The 22406-nt window shown below is 41.3% G+C and overlaps 1 protein-coding gene and 1 long non-coding RNA gene across 2 annotated transcripts in view; one reads left to right on the top strand and one right to left on the bottom strand.

Moving 5' to 3' along the window:
- The window catches only part of LOC101902112 (ATP-binding cassette subfamily C member 4-like), a 101076-nt gene extending 95045 nt beyond the window's left edge, over positions 1-6031 (top strand). Inside the window, exons 7-9 of the mRNA XM_024988912.2 lie at positions 3121-3284; positions 4450-4575; positions 5721-6031. Coding sequence (XP_024844680.1) covers positions 3121-3284; positions 4450-4575; positions 5721-5979 — 549 coding nt within the window. The 3' untranslated portion in view covers positions 5980-6031. The remainder of the gene's footprint in view (positions 1-3120; positions 3285-4449; positions 4576-5720) is intronic.
- Positions 6032-18467: 12436 nt separating this feature from the next.
- Positions 18468-20794, bottom strand: LOC132344730 (uncharacterized). Its single transcript, XR_009493674.1, has 3 exons — positions 20706-20794; positions 19004-19167; positions 18468-18880 (listed from the first exon to the last, which is right to left on the bottom strand). It is a non-coding gene; the product is annotated as an uncharacterized lncRNA (long non-coding RNA).
- Between the last annotated feature and the right edge of the window lie 1612 nt (positions 20795-22406).

The raw sequence follows: 22406 nt of genomic DNA on the forward strand, positions 1-22406 counted from the left end.
TTCCAAATCGGGAATGGAATGTGTCAAGGCTGTATATTGTCGCCCTGCTTATTTAACTTATATGCAGAGTACATCAAGCGAAATGCTGGGCTGGATGAAACACAAGCTGGAATCAATCTTATGTTTCCAGGAGAAACAGCAATAACCTCAGATATGCAGATGACACCACCCTTGATGAAAGTGAAAGAGGAGAGTGAAAAAGTTGCCTTGAAACTCAATATTCATAAAACGAAGATCATGACACCTGGTCCCATCACTTCATGGCAAATAGACGGTGTGACAATGGAAACAGTGACAGACTTTATTTTCTTGGGCTCCCAAATCACTTCAGAGGGTGACTGCAGCCATGAAATTAAAAGACACTTGCTCCTTGGAAGAAAAGTTATGACCAACCCAGAGAGCATATTAAAAAGCAGAGACATCAAAGGACCTTTTCTGACAAAGGTCCTTGTAGTCAAAGCTATGGTTTTTCCAGTAGTCATGTATGGATGTGAGAGTTGGACTATCAAGAAAGCTTAGCACAAAGAATTAATGCTTTCAAACTGTAGTGCTGGAGAAAACTCCTTAGAATCCCTTGAATAGCAAGGAGATCAAGCCAATCAATCCTAAAGGAAATCAGTCCTAAATGTTCATTGGAAGGACTGATGCCAAAGCTGAAACTCCAATACTTTGGCCATCTGATGGGAAGAACTGACTCATTGGAAAAGACACTGCTGATGGGAAAGATTGAAGGTGGGAGGAGAAGGGGACAACAGAGGATTAGATGGTTGGATGGCATCACTGACTCAATAGACATGAATTTGAGTAAACTCCAGGAGTTGGTGATGGACAGGAAGGCCTGGTATGCTGCAGTCCATGGGGTCACAAAGAGTGGGACACCACTTAATGACTGAACTGGACAGAGATCTCTTCAAGAAAACTGGAAATACCAAGGGAACATTTCACGGAAAGATGGGCGTAATAATTGACAGAAATGGTATGGACCTAAGAGAAACAGAGCATATTAAGAAGTGGTGGCAGGAATACACAGAAGAACTGTACAAAAAAGATCTTAATGGCACAGATAAACATGATAGCATGATCACTTACCTTGAGCCAAACATCCTGGAGTATGAAGTCAAGTGCGCCTTAGGAAGCATTACTACCAACAAAGCTAGTGGGCATGATGGAATTCCAATTGAGCTATTTTAAATCCTAAAAAATGATGCTGTTAAAGTACTCCACACAAAATGCCAGCAAATTTGGAAAACTAAGCAGTGACCACAGGTCTGGAAAAGGTCAGTTTTCATTCCAATCCCAAAGAAAGGCAATGTCAAAGAATGTTCCAGGTACCACACAACTGCATTCACTTCACATGCTAGCAAGGTAACGCTCAAAATCCTTCAAGCTAGGCTCCAACAGTGCACAAACAAAGAAATTCCAGATGTATAAGCTGGATTTAGAAAAGGCAGAGGAATCATAGATCAAATTGCCAACATTCCTTGGGTCATAGAAAAAGAAAGGGAATTCCAGAAGAACATCTACTTTTCCTTCATTAACTATGCTAAAGCCTTTCATTGTGTGGATCACAATAAAATGTGGGAAATTCTTTAACAGATGGGAATACTAGACCACCTACCTGCCTCCCAAGAAACCTGTATGCAGGTCAAGAAGGAAGAGTTAGAATTGTACATAGAATAACGGACTGGTTCCAAATCAGGAAAGGAATATGTCAAGACTGTATATTGTCACCCTGCATATTCAGCTTTTATACAGAGTACATCATGTGGAATCCTGGGCTGGGTGAAGCTCAAGCTGGGATCAAGATTGCTGGGAGAAATATCAATAACCTCAGATATGCAGATGACACCACCCTTATGGCAGAAAGTGAAGAGGAACTAAAAAGCCTCTTGATGAAAGTGAAAGTGGAGAGTGAAAAAGTTGGCTTAAGGCTCAACATTCAGAAAACAAAGATCATGGCATCTGGTCCCATCACTTCATGGGAAATAGATGGGGAAACAATGGAAAGAGTGACTTACTTTGTTTTCTTGGGCTCCCAAATCACCGTAGATGGTAACTGTAGCCATGCGATTAGAAGACGCTTGTTACTTGGGGAAAAAATGTTATAACAAATCTAGATAGCCTATTAACAAGGAGAGACATCACTTTTTTGACAAAGGTCCATGTAGTGAAAGCTATGTTTGTTTTTTCACTAGTCTTATATGGATATGAGAGTTGAACCATATCATGAAGTCTGAGCACAAAAGAATTAATACTTTCAAACTGTGGTGCTGGAGAAAACTCCTGAGAGTCCCTTGGATAGGAAGGAGATCAAACCAGTCAATCCTTAAGGAAATCAACCCTGAACATTCATTGGATTGACTGATGGTGAAGCCAAAGCTTTAATCCTTTGGCCACATGATGTGAAGAGTTGACTCACTGGAAAAGACGTTGATGCTGGGAAAGATTGAGGGCAAGAGCAGAAGGGGACAAGAGAGGATGAGATAGTTGGATGGCATCCCTGTCTCAATGGACATGAGTTTGAGAAAGCTCTTGGAGATGGTGAAGGACAGGGAAGTCTGGTGTGCTGTAGTCCATTGGGGTCACAAAGAGTCGGATATGACTAAGTGATGAACAACAACTTCTCTTTCAGTTATTCATTCATCAGACATGAAATCAGGTACCTCTTCAATTTCAGGGATGAATAAGGCTTAGTTTCTGCCCTGGAGAAGTCAAAGCTCATCAGGGAGGTAAATACACACATCATTACTGGAGAGAGTGGTAGGTACCATAATGTAGACTTTCCTGGGGTTGCAGGGAGCCCCAGGGAAAAAGGCATCTGAATTTTGGGACAGAGAGTTTAGGGATGTCCTGTGACCATCTGCATTGTTGACAAAATCATTTTCCTTCCAGTGTGCCTGTCTGCTTCTTCCTGGACATCCTGAACCCAGCCTTGTGCTGCCCCAAAACAGCATTATCTGGGGAGGATGCTTCGATTTCTGCTTCAGCAGGTTTAAAACCCACTGAGATCATTTCTATTTAGGCTCCTGTCTCTTCCTTCAGAGCAGATTGTTTCTAAATTGTGTGCTTATGGTTTTGCTTTTATACAGTTCTAGGAAGACTTTGTCTTTTTCTTTTAAGGTAATAGTACGCTTGCACATCCTGTGGATTGGGCCACTTAATGCTATCACAGTGATCATCTTGCTCTGGATGGAAATAGGAATATCATCTCTTGCCGGGATGGCACTCCTCATTATTTTTATGCTTTTGCAAAGCTTCTCTGGGAAGTTGTTTTCATCACTCCGGTAAGAGAAACACTGGTTTAAAAAAACAGATGATATGTACTTGGTGAACCCACAGTCTACTCTATGCTTTTGTTAAAACAACAACAACAACAACCTTCTCTGATCTCTTTTTTTGCACGTCTTGTAGACCCTTCAGGCTTAGCTAGTGGAGGCTCCATCCTTAAACCAAAGACTGATCTTGAAGGGGGAAAGGTGAAGCCATTTCCTGGCTCTTCTTGGAACTGTACTTGAATAAGTATAGTGTCTGTAAGCAGAATTTACCTAAGTCCAGGTTATTTAAACATTATTAAATAGTAATCATCCTATAGGCCCAATTCAAGCTGCATATATTTTTGCTATGCTTGTATTAGGATCATTTTTAGTTATTTAAATTCATGTCTTGTTTTTAATTCACTGTTTGCATTAAGTTATCAGAACTCCAAGGGCATAAAGACATAAATTTATAAAGCCCCACAGTTTGTTTGTTCCCCACAGTACCAGCAGCTTATGTGATAAAAGAGTGTCTAGTGATGAAGGGTCTAATGGTGATGAGTTAGACTTGAAGCATATATCAGGGGATTGGAGGTGTGTTGTTCAGATTGTCAGGTGATGGAGATGTACTGTTTGAAGCACATTGAGCTCTTTTCCTTTCTTTTTTTGGTGACTTTATGCATGTTATTTTTCTCTACTTGGAATTTTATTTCTTATCTTTACCACAGAAAGATGTTCCTTATCCTTTGAAGCCCCGTTTGAGTGCTACCAGGTCTCTGAAGCTTTTCTTGCTCTCCTTTCCCAGTGGTATTCACAGCCCCATCTTTTCTGCTTCCCAGCACCTTAATCCTATTTTATTATAGCACATTGTCTTTCCATTAGATTCGGGTGTCTTCTGCCTTCCCTAGCTGACCACAACCTCCTTGGGCAGGTGGATTGTACCTGACTTACTTCAGGTCTTCCTTAGCCAATACTGCAAGTTCTCCAAGTTATTTGTTGAATTGGGCTGCATGGTTGACTTCCTAATTAAAGTCTTCCTCTGTTTGTACTTTGAGTAGGACCTGCCTGTGTTGTCAGCTTAGGGGAGCTGTAGGAAATCATTTGATCCCTGGTCTCTGACTGTGCCAATGCTGCTGTCGGGAAGGAAATTTTTGCTGTGATCACTAAGGCTCATTTCTCATGTTTGTTCCCTTAGGAGTAAGACTGCAGCTCTCACAGACACCAGGCTCAGGACCATGAATGAAGTTATAACTGGCATCAGAACAATAAAAATGTATGCTTGGGAAAAGTCATTTGCAGAGCTTATTACCAGATTGAGAAGGTAACTTTCTGTATATTTCAAACCACAGTTCATAGTTTTTTATTTCCTGTTTTTACTGAATGGTTTAAAAGTATTACTGTTCTTTTATTTACCATCCTCCTAAAGGAAAAATATATGTGCTTCTTTCTTATATAGAAATGAAATTTCACATATTAATACCCCAAATCTCAAGGAAGCAATGATCCTAAGATGTTCATATTTGAGTTGATGATGTTTAAACTAAAACTACAATTTATGTTAATATAGAACAAATGGGAAGATTAGAGAGAGTGAGTATATTTGTATTGGGCCAAACTTTATGATTCAGTATTTTTTATTCCAAACAGAGCCATGAAAATACCTTTCCTTTTGAATTTGCTTTAGGTTTATAGAAATTTTGTCCATCTTTTAGTTAAATATCTGATGAGTGTTTATACTCCAGCACAAGCTATTCATAATTCTCTGGCTGCATCCTGTTACCTCTCACCTTCGTACCTTTGTAAGGGCCCCTCCCTCTGCTGGGAATACACTTTCTCATCTTCCTTCTTCTCTGGCTTCCACCAGCCCTAACTGACTCCCACTCATCTTGTCAGCGTCCATGTATGTGTGAATTGTCCTGACTTTACTGCTCTGGGTTACAAATCTCTGCTCTGTGTTCCCATGGGGGCCATGCTGGCTGCCTCTGTCTAATGTCTTGGTGGACATATGAAATCTTAGTTCCCTGACTGGGGATCAAATCCATGGCTGCTGCGTTAGAAGCATGAAGTCTTAACCACTGGACTACCCATTTTCTTTTCTAAGTTCATGAACTCCTGGAAGGGACAAGTTCTCTTTTTCTGTCATCCTCAAGGTACCCTACACAGGATTTGTGATTACAAATGCTTGTTGAATGAATGTTCAAACTCAACTGTTATTGACTCAAAATGTTTAAAAGTGTGACGTTAATCCTCCATTTAGTTGGGAGAGTGAAGCGATGATGAAGTGTGTGGTCCTTGGGTGGGGGCAGAGCCCCAGGTGTGCTCTGTATAGTGTCTCCATGATGTGAGGGATGGTTCATCTTAATCTGTGTCCACTCTCTAGAAAGGGGCCACTCACACAGGGCATTTGAATTCATAGCTTGGATGTTGATGCTTCTTTTAAAATCTATTCCCGTCTCTCTTTTACAGGAAGGAAATTTCCAAGATTCTGAGACGTTCCTACCTTGATGGAATGAATTTGATATTCTTTGACACTGCAAGCAGAGTCATCCTTTTCGTCACCTTTACCACCTATGTGCTTCTTGGCAACATGATCACAGTTAACCAAGTGTTTTTGGCCATAACACTGTACCAAGTTGTGCAGTTTACAGGCATCCTCCTCTTCCCCACAGCCATCGAGAACGTAGCATCAACAGTCGCCAGTGTCCGAAGAATCAAGGTTTGGTGAAAGATAACTTTTTAAAGTTTTAGGTAGATTTTAGGTAAAATGGTTCCTTTTATTTGGTGTCACTGTGTGCCAGTTAGGTGAGATTTAATGTTTTGGACATAACTGGTAGCTGTTCCAAAATGTCATACATACTCCCCTCTCTTCTTTGGTAGAATACATTACAAATAATGTAAGATCACTGCTCATTTATGAGCAGCAGTAGCAGTGGCACAGGGTTCTTGATGTACAAGTGATGGCTGCAGGGCAACTAAAATGTCTAAAAGCAAAAGAAGTAAACAGATTGCATCTCCTGTGTTAACTTTAATGACTAGCAACTGTGTTCAGTCCTGGGGTGAATTGGATTCCTCTCTGAGTCTGGAGGGAAAGAACTTGCTGAGAGGTCCTGCTCCTTGGACAGGAAGAGTGGCCTCAGATTCACTTAATTCACTGTTTAAAAATGGTTTCTTTCCTCCACAGATGGCTTGCTTGTTGATTTCTGAACATGTCTTTTGGATCTGACTTGTCCTCTTCACCCTTACTCTTTAATCCTATCTCTAATTGGCTTCTTCCTTTCAGATTTGTGATTTCCACCATATCCACTGTCTCCTTTTTTTCTGTCTCTGTATTGCCAAGGGCAAATAATTTACGTCACCAAAATAAGAGCCTGGCATACAGTAGGCTCTAAAGTACTTGCATGTTTATGAGTAGGTCTAAAATGAAGGTAAACTGGCTCTGTGAGCCAGCCTGGGCATGACTGAATATCTGGGCTTTATAAAATATTTAATTGCTTTTGTCCTTCTCCTCAGTGATGGGCAGACAGTAACAGATCTATAGTGAAGTTCGATAGGTTTGGGTGCGATTTTATTTTATTTTGGGGTCTTATCATAAAAGTTGATTTTTTTTTTTATGATGAAGTTTCTATATACTATTTAAAAAATGATTACTCACAAAGCAGATCAGTCATACAGGGTTAGTTCTGGTCCCCTGAGTTTTGTCATTCTTTCTGCCTGGGGCTTCTAGCAACACTGTTAAGGGATGGTCCATTCAGTTCAACAATTTTTTTTTTTTTTTTCCCTTAGCTTTTGCATCTTGAAAGAAAACACTTAGGAATATTCCTGGACCATAGTCACATTGTCAATGACAGGGTAATGTGTCCAGATGGAGGCTTCATACATGTGCTGTACTGCTGTGATTTTGTTACAGCGCTGTGATTTTGACACAGCCACTATCTTTGATCGCTGTTGCCAGGGCTCACTGTGTGGTCTGGGTACACGCAAAGGCTTACAGGGTTTCTCATTTAATCCTGACAGCAATTGAATGAGATTAGCATGTGTCCCTGCTTTACAACTAAGGAAATGGGTTTCTGTATCAGGTGAAACAACTCACCCATCCTCAAATAGCCTGTAAATGACATTCTAGCTGCTGCTGCTGCTAAGTCATTCAGTCATATCCGACTCTGTGCGACCCCATAGATGGCAGCCCACCAGGCTTCCCGTCCCTGGGATTCTCTGGGCAAGAACACTGGAGTGTGTTGCCATTTCCTTCTCCAATGCATGAAAGTGAAAAGTGAAAAGTGAAAGTGAAGTCACTTAGTCGTGTCTGACTCCTAGTGACCCCATGGACTGCAGCCTACTAGGCCCCTCCGTCCATGGGATTTTCCAGGCAAGAGTACTGGAGTGGGTTGCCATTGCCTTCTCCATGACATTCTAGGATCCTACCCAAAGCCTGGTTTCTTAGCCATTGTTACATTATTGTCTTCTTAGTACCTTCTGCCAAGTGGAGTAAGTCCTTAAGTGTGATTTACATCAACGAGTCTCAGTCTGAAGATATGCAAAAGTTCCCTGCTTCCTGAAAAGTTAAAATTTTTAACTGTTAGCTCCACTGTCCATTCTGTTTGTTTCCCAGCACTTGGACAAGTGAGGAGGGAGGGAGGTGGTGAGGTTGTCTCTGTGACTGCCACAGTCACCCCCACTTTGGGGTCTTGGCTCACTCTGTTGGGCCCCCTGGGTCACCTTGTCTTCTCTTGTTGATTTAAGTAAATACTGCTGAGCCTCCAGTAGCCCCACGAGCCTCTCTCAGCACTTTCATTCACGATGATCCAGGGCTTCCATTTATGTACACAGCCAGTCCCGTGCCACCCAGCATCATGTCGGGTGGGCTGATGTTGACTCCCTGGTAGTGTTCCAAGCCCTGTGACAGCTGACTGTGTCTGGTAGACTGTGTCTGATTCTTTAATGTAGTGCCTGGACCATACCAGACATACCATGGGCATCAAATTCATACTGGATTGACTGAAACAACAGTTACAGGAAATGGCTGGGAGCCTACAGAGGCCCAGGGTGGCTCAACCTGCACTAGAAGCCAGAGCAATGCAGAGGGAGGGAGCAGACTGGGGTTAGCATTCCTGGAACATTGATCTTTGGTGTGTATGTGTGGTAGTGTGTTTCAACTTAGGGGAGCTGGATCTTATCAAGAGTGGAAATAGATATGAATCTTCCCTTTGTTTTCTGTGTCTGTCAGTGGGCCTGCTCTTTAAAGAGAGGAGTTGTGGCTAACACATCCTGGTGTTCATGTAGACTGCTGGCCTGACACCTGGTCTGGGCTCTTGAGTCTTGTAGATAAATAGGAACACTCAGTCTTGATTAACAAACTTAGTCTGAAAGTCTTGCCAGCCATCATGAGATAAAAGAAGACTAAAACCATCAGACTTTATGCTAAAATGTATCTGGAGTCCAAAGATGATCTTGACACAGAATTTCCTCCTGTTTGGAGTTGGTCAGTCTTTTTTCTCTTTTTTTCTTATTTTCATTTTATTTATTTATTTTTAATTGGAGGATAATTGCTTTACAATGTTGTGTTGATTTCTGCTGTACAAGATAGTGAATCAGTCATAATTATACATATATCCCCTCTTAAACCTCCAACTCTTTTCAATCCTGTGGACTGTAGCCCACCAGGCTCCTCTGTCTGTGGAATTCTCCAGGCAAGAATACTGGAGTTGGTTGCCATTTCCTTTTCTAGCAGTTCTTCCCAACCCAGGGATCGAACCCGGGTCTCCTGCATTGTAGTCAGATTCTTTACCATCTGAGCTACCAGGGAAGCCCTATTTTCATTTTATTTATTTATTTTAATTGGAGGATAATTACTTTACAATGTTATGTTGGTTTCTGCCATGCAACATCATGAATCAGTCATAAATATACATATATATCACCTCCCTCTTAAACCTCCCTCCCCTCCACATCCCACCCCTCTAGGTTGTCACAGAGCACCAGGTTGAGCTCCCTGTGTTACAGAGCAACTTCCCTCTAGCTAAGTTGCTCAGTCATGTCCAACTCTTTGCAACCCCGTGGACTGTAGCCTGCTAGGCTCCTCTGTCCGTGGGACTCTCCAGGCAAGAATACTGGAGTGGGTTGCCATTTCCTACTCCAGGGGATCTTCCCAACCCAGGGATTGAACCCGTGTCTTCTGCATTGTCAAGTTGATTCTTTACCACTGAGCCACCTCTGTTTTACACATGATGTGTATATATGTCAGTGCTATTTTTCTCTCTCAATGTATGTCCCACCCTCTCCTTCCCCTGCTGTGTCCACAAGTCTGTTCTCTACATCTGCTTCTCCATTCCTTCCCTGCAAATAGATTCATCAATATCATTTTTCTAGATTCCATATTTATGCATTAATTTATGATATTTGTTTTTCTTCTTCTGACTTCTCTGTATATAACAGGCTGTAGTTTCATCCACCTCACTACAACTGACTCAAATTCATTCCTTTTTATGGAATTGCCAACATTCGTTGGATCTTAGAGAAAGCAAGGGAATTCCAGAAAAACATTTATTTCTGCTTCATTGACTATGCCAAAGCCTATGACTGTATGGATTACAACAAACTGGAAAATTCTTAAAGAATTGTGAATACCAGACCATCTTACCTGTCTCCTGAGAAACCTGTATGCAGGTCAAGAAGCAACAGTTAGAACTGGACATGGAACAATGGACTGGTTCAAAATTGGGAAAGGAATACAACAAAGCTGTATATTGTCACCATGTTTAACTTATATGCAGAGTACATCATGAGAAATGCAAGAATGGCATTTGTGAGTTGCAAACAGGAATCAAGAATAATCAAGGTTGCTGGGAGAAATATCAGCAACCTCAGATATGCAAACGATACTACTCTAATGGCACAAAGCAAAGAACTAAAGAGCCTCTTAATGAGGGTGAAAAAGTAGAGTGAAAAAGCTGGTTTAAAACTCTGTATTAAAAAACTAAGATCATGGCATCTGATCCCATCACTTCATGGTAAATAGAAGGGGAAAAGTTCTAAGCAGTGACAGATTTTCTCTTCTTGAGCTCTAAAATCACTGCAGATGGTGACTGCAGGCTTGAAATTAGAAGATGCTTGTTTCTTGGAAGGAAAGCTATGACAAACCTAGACAGCCTATTAAAAAGGAAAGACATCATCTTGCTAACAAGATGTAAGGTCTGTATAGCCAAAGTTATGGTCTTTCTAGTAGTCAAGTATGGATGTGAGAGCTGGACCATAAAGAAGGCTGAGCACCAAAGAATTGATGCTTTCAAATTGAATGTGAAAACTGAAAGTGAAGTAGCTCAGTCGTGTCCGACTCTTTGCAACCCCATGGACTGCAGCCTACCAGGCTCCTCCGTCCATGGGATTTTCCAGGCAAGAGTACTGGAGTGGGGTGCCACTGCCTTCTCCAATAGGAACTACAGACATACTTTATTTGCTAGTGGCTGATTCTGCAAGGAGACCCAACCAGTCCATTCTGAAGGAGATCAGCCCTGGGATTTCTTTGGAAGGAATGATGCTAAAGCTGAAACTCCAGTACTTTGCCCACCTCATGCGAAGAGTTGACTCATTGGAAAAGACTCTGATGCTGGGAGGGATTGGGGGCAGGAGGAGAGGGGACTACAGAAGATGAGATGGCTGGATGGCATCACCGACTCGATGGATGTGAGTCTGAGTGAACTCCGGGAGTTGGTGATGGACAGGGAGGCCTGGCATGCTGCGATTTATGGGGTCACAAAGAATCGGACACGACTGAGTGACTGAACTGAACTGAACTGATACAGCAGCAGCAGGGATTTTAAGATGGGCTTATAAGGTATACATGAACAGAAGTGGGAAGTGGCCAAGCTGTTACTTTGTATTGTGCCTGTGCAGTGCTATAGATGATCTCAGCCATTACATAATCATGTAACATCATTGTTTCTAGAAGTGGGGCAAAAGAGCCAGACCATTGCCATCTTGGCTACTTAGTATTCTTCTATAGGAGAATAATCTGCTTTACTGAGTCTATTGATTTTAATACTAATCTCATCTAAAAATACTTTCACTGTAATAACCAGATGTGTTTGAGCAGGTGTCTGAAGACTGTGGTTTAGTCAAGTTGACATAAAATTAACCATCACACCCTCTTTAATTCCCATATCTTCCTTTGAGCTCATGGATGTGACTTTGCCCTCACTAAACCACATGTTTGTGGATTTCTTTCCTTCCCTGAACTGCAGACTTATCTAAAGGGCGGATATAGTGCCTCATTCATCTTTGTAGTCCTCACAAATAGCAGATGCCCAGAAAGTATGTAACTGAAAGAACCATCCAGCTCCATCATGTCTGGTAGGGATTCTGCAAATGGCTAACCATTAAGTGTGGTTTTAGTGCAAAAAGTGTTAACTCTTATTCTTTGGTGGATTATGTGGTGCACCAAAGAGTGTAGCACAAAAGGGGTGCTAAATAAGGTTTTTATGGAATTGTGCTCAAATATTTGGGTAGGATTTTTTTCCCACCAAAATTCAACTGAACTGTGTCTGAGGCTTGAAATTCCTTCCTATGTAGATGTGTGCAATAACATTAACATTATGACCTGTTGAGAACTTTGAATTTTCCTGGTGCTGACTTTGTCAGGTTTCTTTGTGTCCTGGTAAAGGAAGCACCTTTGATTTGGGAAAGAAACACCAATTTTCCCTCATGTACATAAAATTTCTGGCTGGAAGATGGCCTAGGTATTGAGATCTTTTTGACAGTCATTTTCAGTAAATGTGGGACAAATGGCCAAGAATAGAGTGATGAGAAGGGTTAGTGTCAGAATGGCAAACTGCTTCCTGGTGGGTTGAAATCATTATTGAAATATATATAATTTAAAATTTTAGATTTTAGCCTCTTTTTAAGTTCATTTGATTTTTCTAACCCTTAAAAAGTTTAGTTCTCTAGTTTATCAGAATCACCTGTAGTGCTTATTAAAACTAAATGATCACACCTTGGAGATTCTGATTCACTAGGTGTTGGCTGGAATCCAAAGTGTCTATTAATATGCCTTTGGTTAATATCCCTGGGTACCTGAACATAGGCCACATTTGGGAAACAGTGCCCTAGTTGTAGAAAAGAGCAAACAAATCCAAACTGTGCAAATCCAATAGAGAGGATGTCAAGATCATTTGAAAAGTAAAATTAGTTGCGAGGAAAAACCTGTCTTGGTTTACATTAGATGTTTTAGGGGCAAATTTGGAATTTATTCATCTATTCCATCACCAAGATAATTGAATAAATAACTGAAGCCTGGCACAAGCTAGGTGTGTATGTATAATGGCTGGTAAGGAAATATAGAGCAGTCTGTCCTCCTTGGAATTCCTTTCAAGTGGAGGGTTAATAACAAACCGAATAGTGAAACTCACTGTGGATGTGTGTTTTTGTGTCATTAGTCCTTGGAAGGAGAACTCTGAGGTGAAATGAGGTACTTTGTTAGAGACACTGGTTTAATTTTGGAGATGGTACTTCCTGGGAAGACTGGAGAATTTCATGTGTGGGGGTGGGGGAGGTGGGAAGCTGATACTTTGCATTTTCATGGGGATGGTGACTGTGACAAAGGCTTTTAGTGCATAAGAAGGAAACAAAAATGTTTGAGGCTGCAGAGTAGAGAGTACTGGAGGCCTGAGGAGGGAACTGAAAGGAAACCACAAGTTAAGGTTTTTAGTGTCTCAGAACTCAGCCTGGCTGCAGCCTTGGGAACTGGACAGGGAGATGGGGCGGGGACCTAGAACAGAGGCAGGGAGATGAGTGTGTCAGGAGGCTGATGCAGTACATGGTCCAGGGACGAGATGATGTGGTTTGGTTTAGGGTGAAATAGACTTGGCCAGATTTCAGAGCATTCAAGCACAACTCAGCGCATGTCTTGAATTGGGTATGGCAGGAAGGGAGAGGTGAATGCTGGGCTGTTTTGGGTTATGGGGCTGTAAAATACCTGAATTTGTTGAAATATGGAGTTCTAATATGCTGGCAAATTTGGAAACTCAGCAGTAGCCATAGGACTGGCAAAGGTCAGTTTTCATTCCAATCCCAAAGAAGACAATGCCAAAGAATGTTCAAGCTACTGCTCAATTGCACTCCTCTCACATGCTAGCAAGGTAATGCTCAAAATTTTCCAAGCTAGGCTTCAACAATATGTGAACTGAGAACTTACAGATGTTCAAGCTGGATTTAGAAAAGGCAGAGGAACCAAAGATCAAATTGCTAACATCCGTTGGATTATAGAAAAAGCAAGAGAGTTTCAAAAAAAAAAAAAACATCTACCTCTGCTTTATTGACTACACTAAAGGCTTTGATTGTGTGGATCTCAAAAATACTGTTGAAAATTCTTCAAGAGATGGGAATACCAGACCACCTTACCTTCTTCCTGAGAGATCTATATGTAGGTCAAGAAGCAACAGTTAGAACCAGACATGAAATGACTGGTTCCAAATACAGAAAAGAGTACATCAAGGCTGTATATTGTCACCCTGCTTATTTAACTTACATGCATAGTGCATCATGAGAAATGCTGGACTGGATGAAGCATAAGCTGGAATCAAGATTGCCGGGAGAAATATCAATAACCTCAGATATGCAGATGACATCACCCTTATGGCAGAAAGTGAAGAAGAACTAAAGAGCCTCTTGATAAAAGTGGAAGAGGAGAGCAAAAAAGTTGGCTTAAAGCTCAACATTCATAAAATGAAGATCATGGCATCCAGTCCCATTACTCCATGGCAAATAGATAGGGAAACACTGGAAACAGTGAAAGAGCTTATTTTTATTTATTTATTTATTTATTTATTTTTGGCTCCAAAATTGCTGCAGATGGTGACTGCAGCCATGAAATTAAAAGACGTTTCCTCCTTGAAAGAAAAGCTATGATAAACCCCAGTTCAGTCCAGTTCAGTCACTCAGTCATTTCTGACTGTTTGCAACCCCATGGACTGCAGTGCGCCAGGACTTCCTGTCTATCACCATTTCCCGGAGTTTTCCCAAACTCATATCCATTGAGTCGGTGATGCCATACAACCATCTCATCCTCTGTCGTCCCCTTCTCCTCCTGCCCTCAATATTTCCCAGTATCAGTGTCTTTTCTAATGACTCAGCTCTTTGTATCAGGTGACCAAAGGATTGGAGTTTCAGCTTCAACATCAGTCCTTCTAATAAACACTCAGGACTGATCTCCTTTAGGATAGACTGGTTGGATCTCCTTGCAGTCCAGGGGACACTCAAGAGTCTTCTCCAACACCACAGTTCAAAAGCATCAATTCTTCAGCATTCAGCTTTCTTTATGGTCCAACTCTCACAACCATACATAACTACTGGAAAGACCATAGCCTTGACTAGATGGACCTTTGTTGGCAACATAATGTCTCTGCTTTTAAATATGCTGTCTAAGTTGGTCATAACTTTCCTTCCAAGGAGTAAGTGTCTTTTAATTTCATGGCTGCAGTCACCATCTGCAGTGATTTTGGAGCCCCCCAAAATGAAGTCAGCCACTGTTTCCCCATCTATTTGCCATGAAGTGATGGGACCAGATGCCATGATCTTCATTTTCTGAATGTTGAGCTTTAAGTCAACTTTTCCACTCTCCTCTTTCACTTTCATCAACAGGCTCTTTAGTTCTTCTTTACTTTCTGCCATAAGGGTGGTGTCATTTGCATATCTGAGGTTATTGATATCTCTCCTGGAACTCTTGATTCTAGCTTGTGTTTCATCTAGCCCTACATTTCTCATGATGTACTCTGCATATAAATTAAATAAGCAGGGTAACAATATACAGCCTTGATGTACTCCTTTTCCTATTTGGAACCAGTCTGTTGTTCCATGTCCAGTTCTAATTGTCCTGCATACAGATTTCTCAAGAGGCAGGTCAGGTGGTCTAGTATTTCCATCTCTTTCAGAATTTTCCACAGACAGCATATAAAAAAGCAGAGACAATACTTTGCTGACAAAGATCCATATTGTCAAAGCTATGGTTTTTCCAGTAGTCATCTACGGATGTGAGAGTTGGACCATAAAGAAAGCTGAGCACTGAAGAATTGATGCTTTTGAACTATGGTGTTGGAGAAGACTCTTGAGAGTCCCTTGAACTGCAAGGAGATTCAACTAGTCATTTCTCAAGGAAATCAGCCCTGAATATTCATTGAAAGGACTGATGCTGAAGTTTAAACTTAAATACTTTGAAAACCTGATGCTAAGACCTGACTCATAAGAAAAGACCCTGATGCTGGGAAAGATTGAAGGTGGGAGGAGAAGGGTACAACAGAGGATGAGATGTTGGATGGCATCACTGACTCGATGGACATGAGTTTGAGCAAGCTGCTGGAGATGGTGAAGTACAGGGAAGCCTGGTGTGCTGCAGTCATTAGGGTCTCAAAGAGTTAGATTCAACTGAGTGACTGAACAACAAGGGGAACAGAAGATCATGAATTTGGTTTTGTATTCTGAGAGGCTTTTGAAATCCCCCAGTGTTTGCTATACGATCCACCCCAATGATGAGCCAAGTCTGATTCAACCTCCTTCCTAGTTTCTAAAAGGAAATAGGAAATAAATATAATTATCTGATCTGATGTTCATTTTTCTTCCTTCCCATGCCTCTCACTTATATGTGTTAATCCCAATTAAAAGGTGAATTTGGAAACAGGAAAGAAAGAAAAGATCAGCTGAGTTTACTGACTAGGTGGCCAAAACTGGGCAAGGTTTGACTGTAGATCACCTGGAATCATTATGAGGTATAGAGTTTAGAACATAGTATGGTGTTGAGCCCTGCTGCTTCCTGCAGCCTGGTACTTGGTAGACTGTATGGTCATCTCTCATAATTTCCCCTTATCATGTCTGGGAGCCTAGGAAGAAAATCCACCACCCCTGCCCACCTTGGAGGGGGTTTAGTGGTTTTACCTGTGGACCTGTATATGGATTTCATAGCATTGTATCCTCTTGTTTACACATGCTTTTCAATTTCTTTTTTTTTCCATGTTCAGAAAATGAAGATTTATTGATATTATAACCACATAACCAAGAAGTCCATCTATTTTTCTTTAAGTGAAGAAAGGGGCCCTGTGGTTTTGGCGTTGCATTACTTCAATAGGATTTCAAAAAATCTTGTTTTAACTTCAAAGCACTAAAAAATTTAAATAACTTTTACATCCAGTAAAATGTTTCTCTGAGGTTATATTGTTCACAAAGCTGCTTAGATTTTCCCCTATTAGCCATTGGAAAGTCAACCTTTTTGGCTCTAGTTCTGACCTTGATACTTTCCTGCATGACCTGTGCTTGTCCTGCACTTCATGGTGAGATAGGCTGGGATGTGGGATGCTTTACTGGACTGCTTATAGGTGGAAAAACATCTCTTTGAGCAACAAAATATAAAGAAACTATAAGACTAAAGAAACTATAAGACATAAGAAACTATGAGAGTAAAAATAACTGCATGCACTGGTAGTTGGGATGAATTATGAGCAATAAGATACAAAAGGCCAAAACAAACTGCCATTTCTGAGGTACCCAGAGCAAAAGCAATGTACTGCACATGATCCCTGCACATAGCACCATCAAAGGGGTGGGCAGACACCTAAGCCACCTCTTCAGCCCCACCCACTGATCCGCCTCAATTTTCGCTCCATTTAAAGAACTAGCTTACCCCCCACCCCAGCCCCCTGTGAGTGAGCAAGGACACGTGTTAGTTGTTTTCACTCCTAAGTCAAAGTGCACTCTGCACACTCTGCACACATGGCAGTCCAATACATCAGAGACAATGTGTTGAGGCAAGAAATACAACTTTTTTGGAAAGCTACCTGATCAAGAAGATGGCAGACTAGTGTCTCAAAATAACCATCTTATTTGGTCCTGAATGCCAGTTTCTTTTGAAGAATACAGAGCAGGAAAAGGTGAGGAAGTAAAGTAAAAAGGTCATTAATCTTGCAAATATCTCCTGGAATGGCCAGCCTCGGGTAGGGGATGTATTAATTTCTTCTTTTTTGCAGCCATTCTCAGGTGGACAGCTTCAGGATATTTCCATAAACAAAGGCATTTTGGTTTAACATTCAGACAGAGAGGCAGGGCTCCTTGAGGGCAGGCCATTATGGATGCTTATAGCTATAGACAATGATTATAATAACAAAAGTTACGAAAAACAAAGGTTAAAGTAAAGGAAACAGGTCCAACATGGAATCAGACTTTGTTCTTGTCTGTTACACTCCCTCATACTGCAGCATGAGTCCCACTAAAACTTTGCCTGAATTTCTCATCTGGTGTCTTATCAATTTCTATTGATTCAAGGGTCCAAGAACCCAGGTCTGTGAGAGTGGCTCTAATGGCAACTTAATTTTAGTTTTTTCATCACCATGATCGCTACAGAATTCAGCCAGCACTTCTGACACCTTTACAAGCTGGTCAGATGTTGACTGAAGTCTCATCTAACCTCTGGAATATTGTAACTTCTCCCTCAGATGTGTTATTTATAGAAAAGTGCTCAACAGATTTTCTTCCTCACTTAAGGCATAATTTTTCTTTTTTTTTTTGAAGGTGGAGAATTCTATATTCTAATATGCATACACTGAATATTAAGTTTTATGTTTTGGCAATATGCTTAAGCTGCAATTGGAATTTCTGCCTTGACAAAATTTATAACATATATAACTTTTTCTTGTTGCTGTGTTAGCTCTGACTATGCAAGGTTGTAGCTTGTCTGTAGTTGGACTGATTTGAACAGCCCTACAGTCTGTTCCTTCCTTTAGTTGATAACCACGATAGGCTGACTCTGTGTAAGGTTCAGTCTCATTAGAGTTGGGGCTATGTCTGTAAGTGCTTGGATGACATGGTTATCCACCCTCTATGTGGTGTAATGGGAATCCCCCATGGGAATTCAGAGGTAAGGAAGTAAGTGTAAGCTGAAGACATCCTGACTGGCTCCCAGGAGGATTAGTATTTGAGGTGATGCAGAAGAATGGGTGGAGTTAGTACTCAGGGTCTCCAGGCAGAGGCCACTTGGGGAGTGTGGACTTAGGTACTGTTGGTCACTGGAGGGTTTTAAGCATGGTGAACACTCTTAGAGGTGCTCTAAAGAGATCAGGAGGAAGTGGTGTTGGGAAGGGCTGGGGAAGGAACTGCTACCAGGGTTCTTAGCCTCCTTAAACAATAGAAATTGACTAGAGGCCAGACAAGAAATTCAGGCAAGGCTTTATTGGGGCCCCTGCTCCAGCAGTGGGGAGGGAGAACAAACAATAGTTTCCCTTGCTTGCTCGCTCCCCCATGAGGGGCAAGCCTTTTCCTTATATGGGGAGAGGGTAGGGGTGTGTCCAGGGGTCACGCCACAGGTGTGGTTTAGGTGTTTCATCCACTCCTAAGGTGGTATTGTGTGCAGGGGCATGTGCAGTACTCTGCTTTTGTTCTGACATGCTGTTTTTGCTCCAGGCTTTTCAAAAAGTGGCAGTTCGGGTTTTTGATCTTTTTCTCTTTTGGGTCCAGAATTTGCCCCAACTGCACATGCACGCAGTTATTTTTAGTCACATAACATTTCTGTAGTTGGTTGCTGGAGGAGAGATGTGTCCAGGTGTAAGCATTGCAGCACTGCAGCAAAAGGTCCCAGGTCCCAGCCTATCTCAGAACTAGCAAAAGAAAAGCTGTATCAGTATTTGAAAAGATTAATAGAGTCTGAAATTGTGTTGTTTCAAGAAAAAAGCAGAATTGGAAGAGGGTTGAGCTGTGTCAGAACCGATGAGAGCCCATACCTGGCTGACGATGGGAGAGGTGGTGTGAAGAGAGAACTCAGGCTGTGGTGGTTGAGAGTCTGCAGAGGAGTCCTTGGACCACCATCTGTCTGTCTTGCCTCCTGTTGAACACAGGCTCAGGGCAGGTAGGAGTAGCTAGGCTCAGTGTTAGGTTCTCAGTGAACCTGGATAAGAGGAAGAGGGAAAGAGTTGATCACATCTCCTACCAGTTGGTTTTTTAGAGAAATGCAAGGATCCTGTCTTCCTTTTCCTGCACAGAAGCAGGTTATCATATTCTATTTTTACTAGTTGTTCTTTTCTTTTCCTTTGAAAAAAATTTATTTCAAATTATACATACATAAAAAAGACTAGGCAAAGATTTATTTGCTTGCCATTTATATCATACATTCTCCCCCAACTGAGAATTTTGTTATAAAGTAAAGCAATTCTTTATTCTTTTGGGACCCAAAATCACTGCAGATGGTGACTGCAGCCATGAAATTAAAAGACACTTGCTCCTTGGTAGAAAAGCTATCACCAACCTAAACAGCATATTAAAAAGCAGCGACGTTACTTTGCCAACAAAGTTATGTCTAATCAAAGCTGTGGTTTTTACAGTAGTCATGTATAGATGTGAGAGTTGGACTATAAAGAAAGCTGAGCACCGAAGAATTGATGCTTTTGAACTGCAGTGTTAGAGAAGACTCTTGAGAGTCCCTTGGACTGAAAGGAGATCCAGCCAGTCAATCCTCAGGGAAATCAGTCCTGAATATTCATTGGAAGAACTGATGCTGAAGCTGAAAATCCAATACTTTGGCTACCTGATGTGAAGAACTGACTTATTGGAAAAGACCCTATTGCTGGGAAAAATTGAAGGCAGGAGAAATGACAGAGGATGAGATGGTTGGATGGCATCACCAACTTGATAGGCATGAGTTTGAGCAAGCTCTGGGAGTTGGTGATGGACAGGGAAGCCTGGCATGCTTCAGTCCACGGGGCCTCAAAGAGTCGGACATGACTGAGTGACTGAACTGAACTGAATTCTCTGTTGTGAATTTCTTCTCTTTCAGGGATTCACAATCAAAGTATCTAAGAATATAGTGTACCTTTCATAGAAAACTTGTATGTAAGCTTATCAGATTGAGTATTTGGTAGTGGGAGAATCCCAGGGAGAGAGAAAACTACTAATGAAAATTACCAGGCAGGTTAAACTCCCACCATGCAATGTTCTAGTGGTTTCAAGAAGGTTCTGCCTCTTATGTTTTCCTTCATGTGTTTCATATTTAGAAAAGCTTTTTTTCCCCCCTTACTAAACAAAGTAAGTTTAGTAAATTATAATTTGTTTGAAATAATTTAAATAATTTAAAGTTTGTTAAATTATTTAATAAAGTATTAGATAATTTGCCTCCTTACTTATACTTATCAACAATAAATGTGTCAAATGATAAACATGAGGTGACATTGATGTTCTGACAAAGATTGAACAATGAAACTTTAAGTGGGTAAATGTATGATTTTCATTAGTTTTTTTAAATTAAATTTATTTTAATTAGAGGCTAATTACTTTACAATACTGCATTGGTTTTGCCATACATCAACATGAATCCACCACAGGTGTACACGTGTTCCCAATCCCGAACCCCGCTCCCACCTCCCTCCCCGTACCATCCCTCTGAGTCATCCCAGTGCACCAGTCCCAAGCTTCCTGTATCCTGCATCGAACCTGGACTGGTGATTCGTTTCATGTTTCTTTGCACTCAAGGAACCTAAGGAGAGACCACTTGTAAAGAAACTTTCTCACTAAAGCTGTGCTCTACTAGCTACCAAGTTTTGAGTCCACTGTGGTCTGTTAGGTCATAACAAATGTGTCTGTGGCATCACTGAGCTTATTTGTGATTGGTAACTAGGAGAATGAACTCAGTGTAACATGGAGTTATTCTGGTTCTTTGACATGAGGCTCTGAAATAGCAGAAGTGACATTTTAACTTTTAGAAGGAAAGGAAAAAGGTTCTCATTCGTTGCAGCTCTATTCTTAGAGAAGTGCTGATATCTTGGTCTCTCCCTAGAGAGAGGCACATGGCCATCTGGTATGACACTGGCTCCTATCAGGTTGTACTTCCTCCTCTACTCAGAGTTCCTCTTCCACCTGTTCTGCTCAGATTTGGTGGTGGATATTCCCATTTTACTGTTTTGTGTGTGTGTGTGTGTGTGTGTGTGCATTTTTAACATCTGCTGAGGTGGCGTCCACTGAACATTGAGTTGCCTGTTCACTGGGCTGTCTAGGTTATCTCTGTAGGTACAGAGATATTTTTGCTGTGGGTTTAGGTTTTTGCTGTACCTCCATTGAGGTACAGGTTATTATTTTTTTAACATTTATTTTTAACTGAAGGAAAATTGCTTTACAGTATTGCATTGGTTTCTACCAAACATCAACATGAATCAGCCATAGGTTTACACATGAACATCCCTCCCACATCCCTCCAGATATCACCCCTCTAGGTTGTTACCCAGCCCCTGATTAGAGTTCCCTGAGTCAGATGGCAAATTCCCATTGGCTATTTCTTTTACATATGGTAATGTATGTTTCCATTTTATTCTCTCCATACATCCCTCTCCTTCCTCCCCCACTAGCCTTGTCTGTAAGTCTGTTCTCTATGTCTGTGTCTTTATTGCTGCTCTGCAAATAGATTAATCAATATTATCTTTCTAGATTCCACATATATGCATTAGTATTTGATATTTGTTTATTTGTTTTTCTCTTTCTGACATAATTCATTCTGTATAATAGGCTCTAGTTCATCCACCTCATTAAAGGGAAAAGGAAGTCACTAAGTTGTGTCTGACTCTTTGCGACCCCGTGGGCTATAGCTTACCAGGCTCCTCTGTCCATGGAGTTTTCCAGGCAAGAGTACTGGAGTGGGTTGCCATTTTCTTCTCCAGGGAATTTTCCCAACCCAGGGATTGAACCTGAGTCTCCCACATTGCAGGCAGATGCTTTACCATCTGAGCTACCAGGGAATCCCATCCACCTTGTTAGGGCTGACTCAAATGCATTCCTTTTAATGGCTGAGTAATATTCCATTGTATATATATATATATACCACCACTTCTTTTTCTTTTTAGTTAATTCATTTTAATTGGAGGCTAATTACTTTATAATATTGTAGTGGTTTCTGCCATACATTGACATGAATCAGCCATGGGTGTACATGTGTTCACCATCCAGAAACCTCCTCCCACCTCCCTCCCAATCCCATCCCTCAGGGTCATCCCAGTACACCAGCCCTGAGTACCCTGCCTCATGCACTGAACTTGAAATGGTGATCTGTTTGACATATAGTAATATACGTTTCATTGCTATTCTCTCAAGTCATCCCACCGTCGCCTTCTCCCACAGAGTCCAAAAGTCTGTTCTTTATCTCTG

The sequence above is a fragment of the Bos taurus genome, unplaced genomic scaffold, assembly GCF_002263795.3.
Source record: "Bos taurus isolate L1 Dominette 01449 registration number 42190680 breed Hereford unplaced genomic scaffold, ARS-UCD2.0 Leftover_ScbfJmS_1223, whole genome shotgun sequence".
NCBI classification, from domain to species: domain Eukaryota; kingdom Metazoa; phylum Chordata; class Mammalia; order Artiodactyla; family Bovidae; genus Bos; species Bos taurus.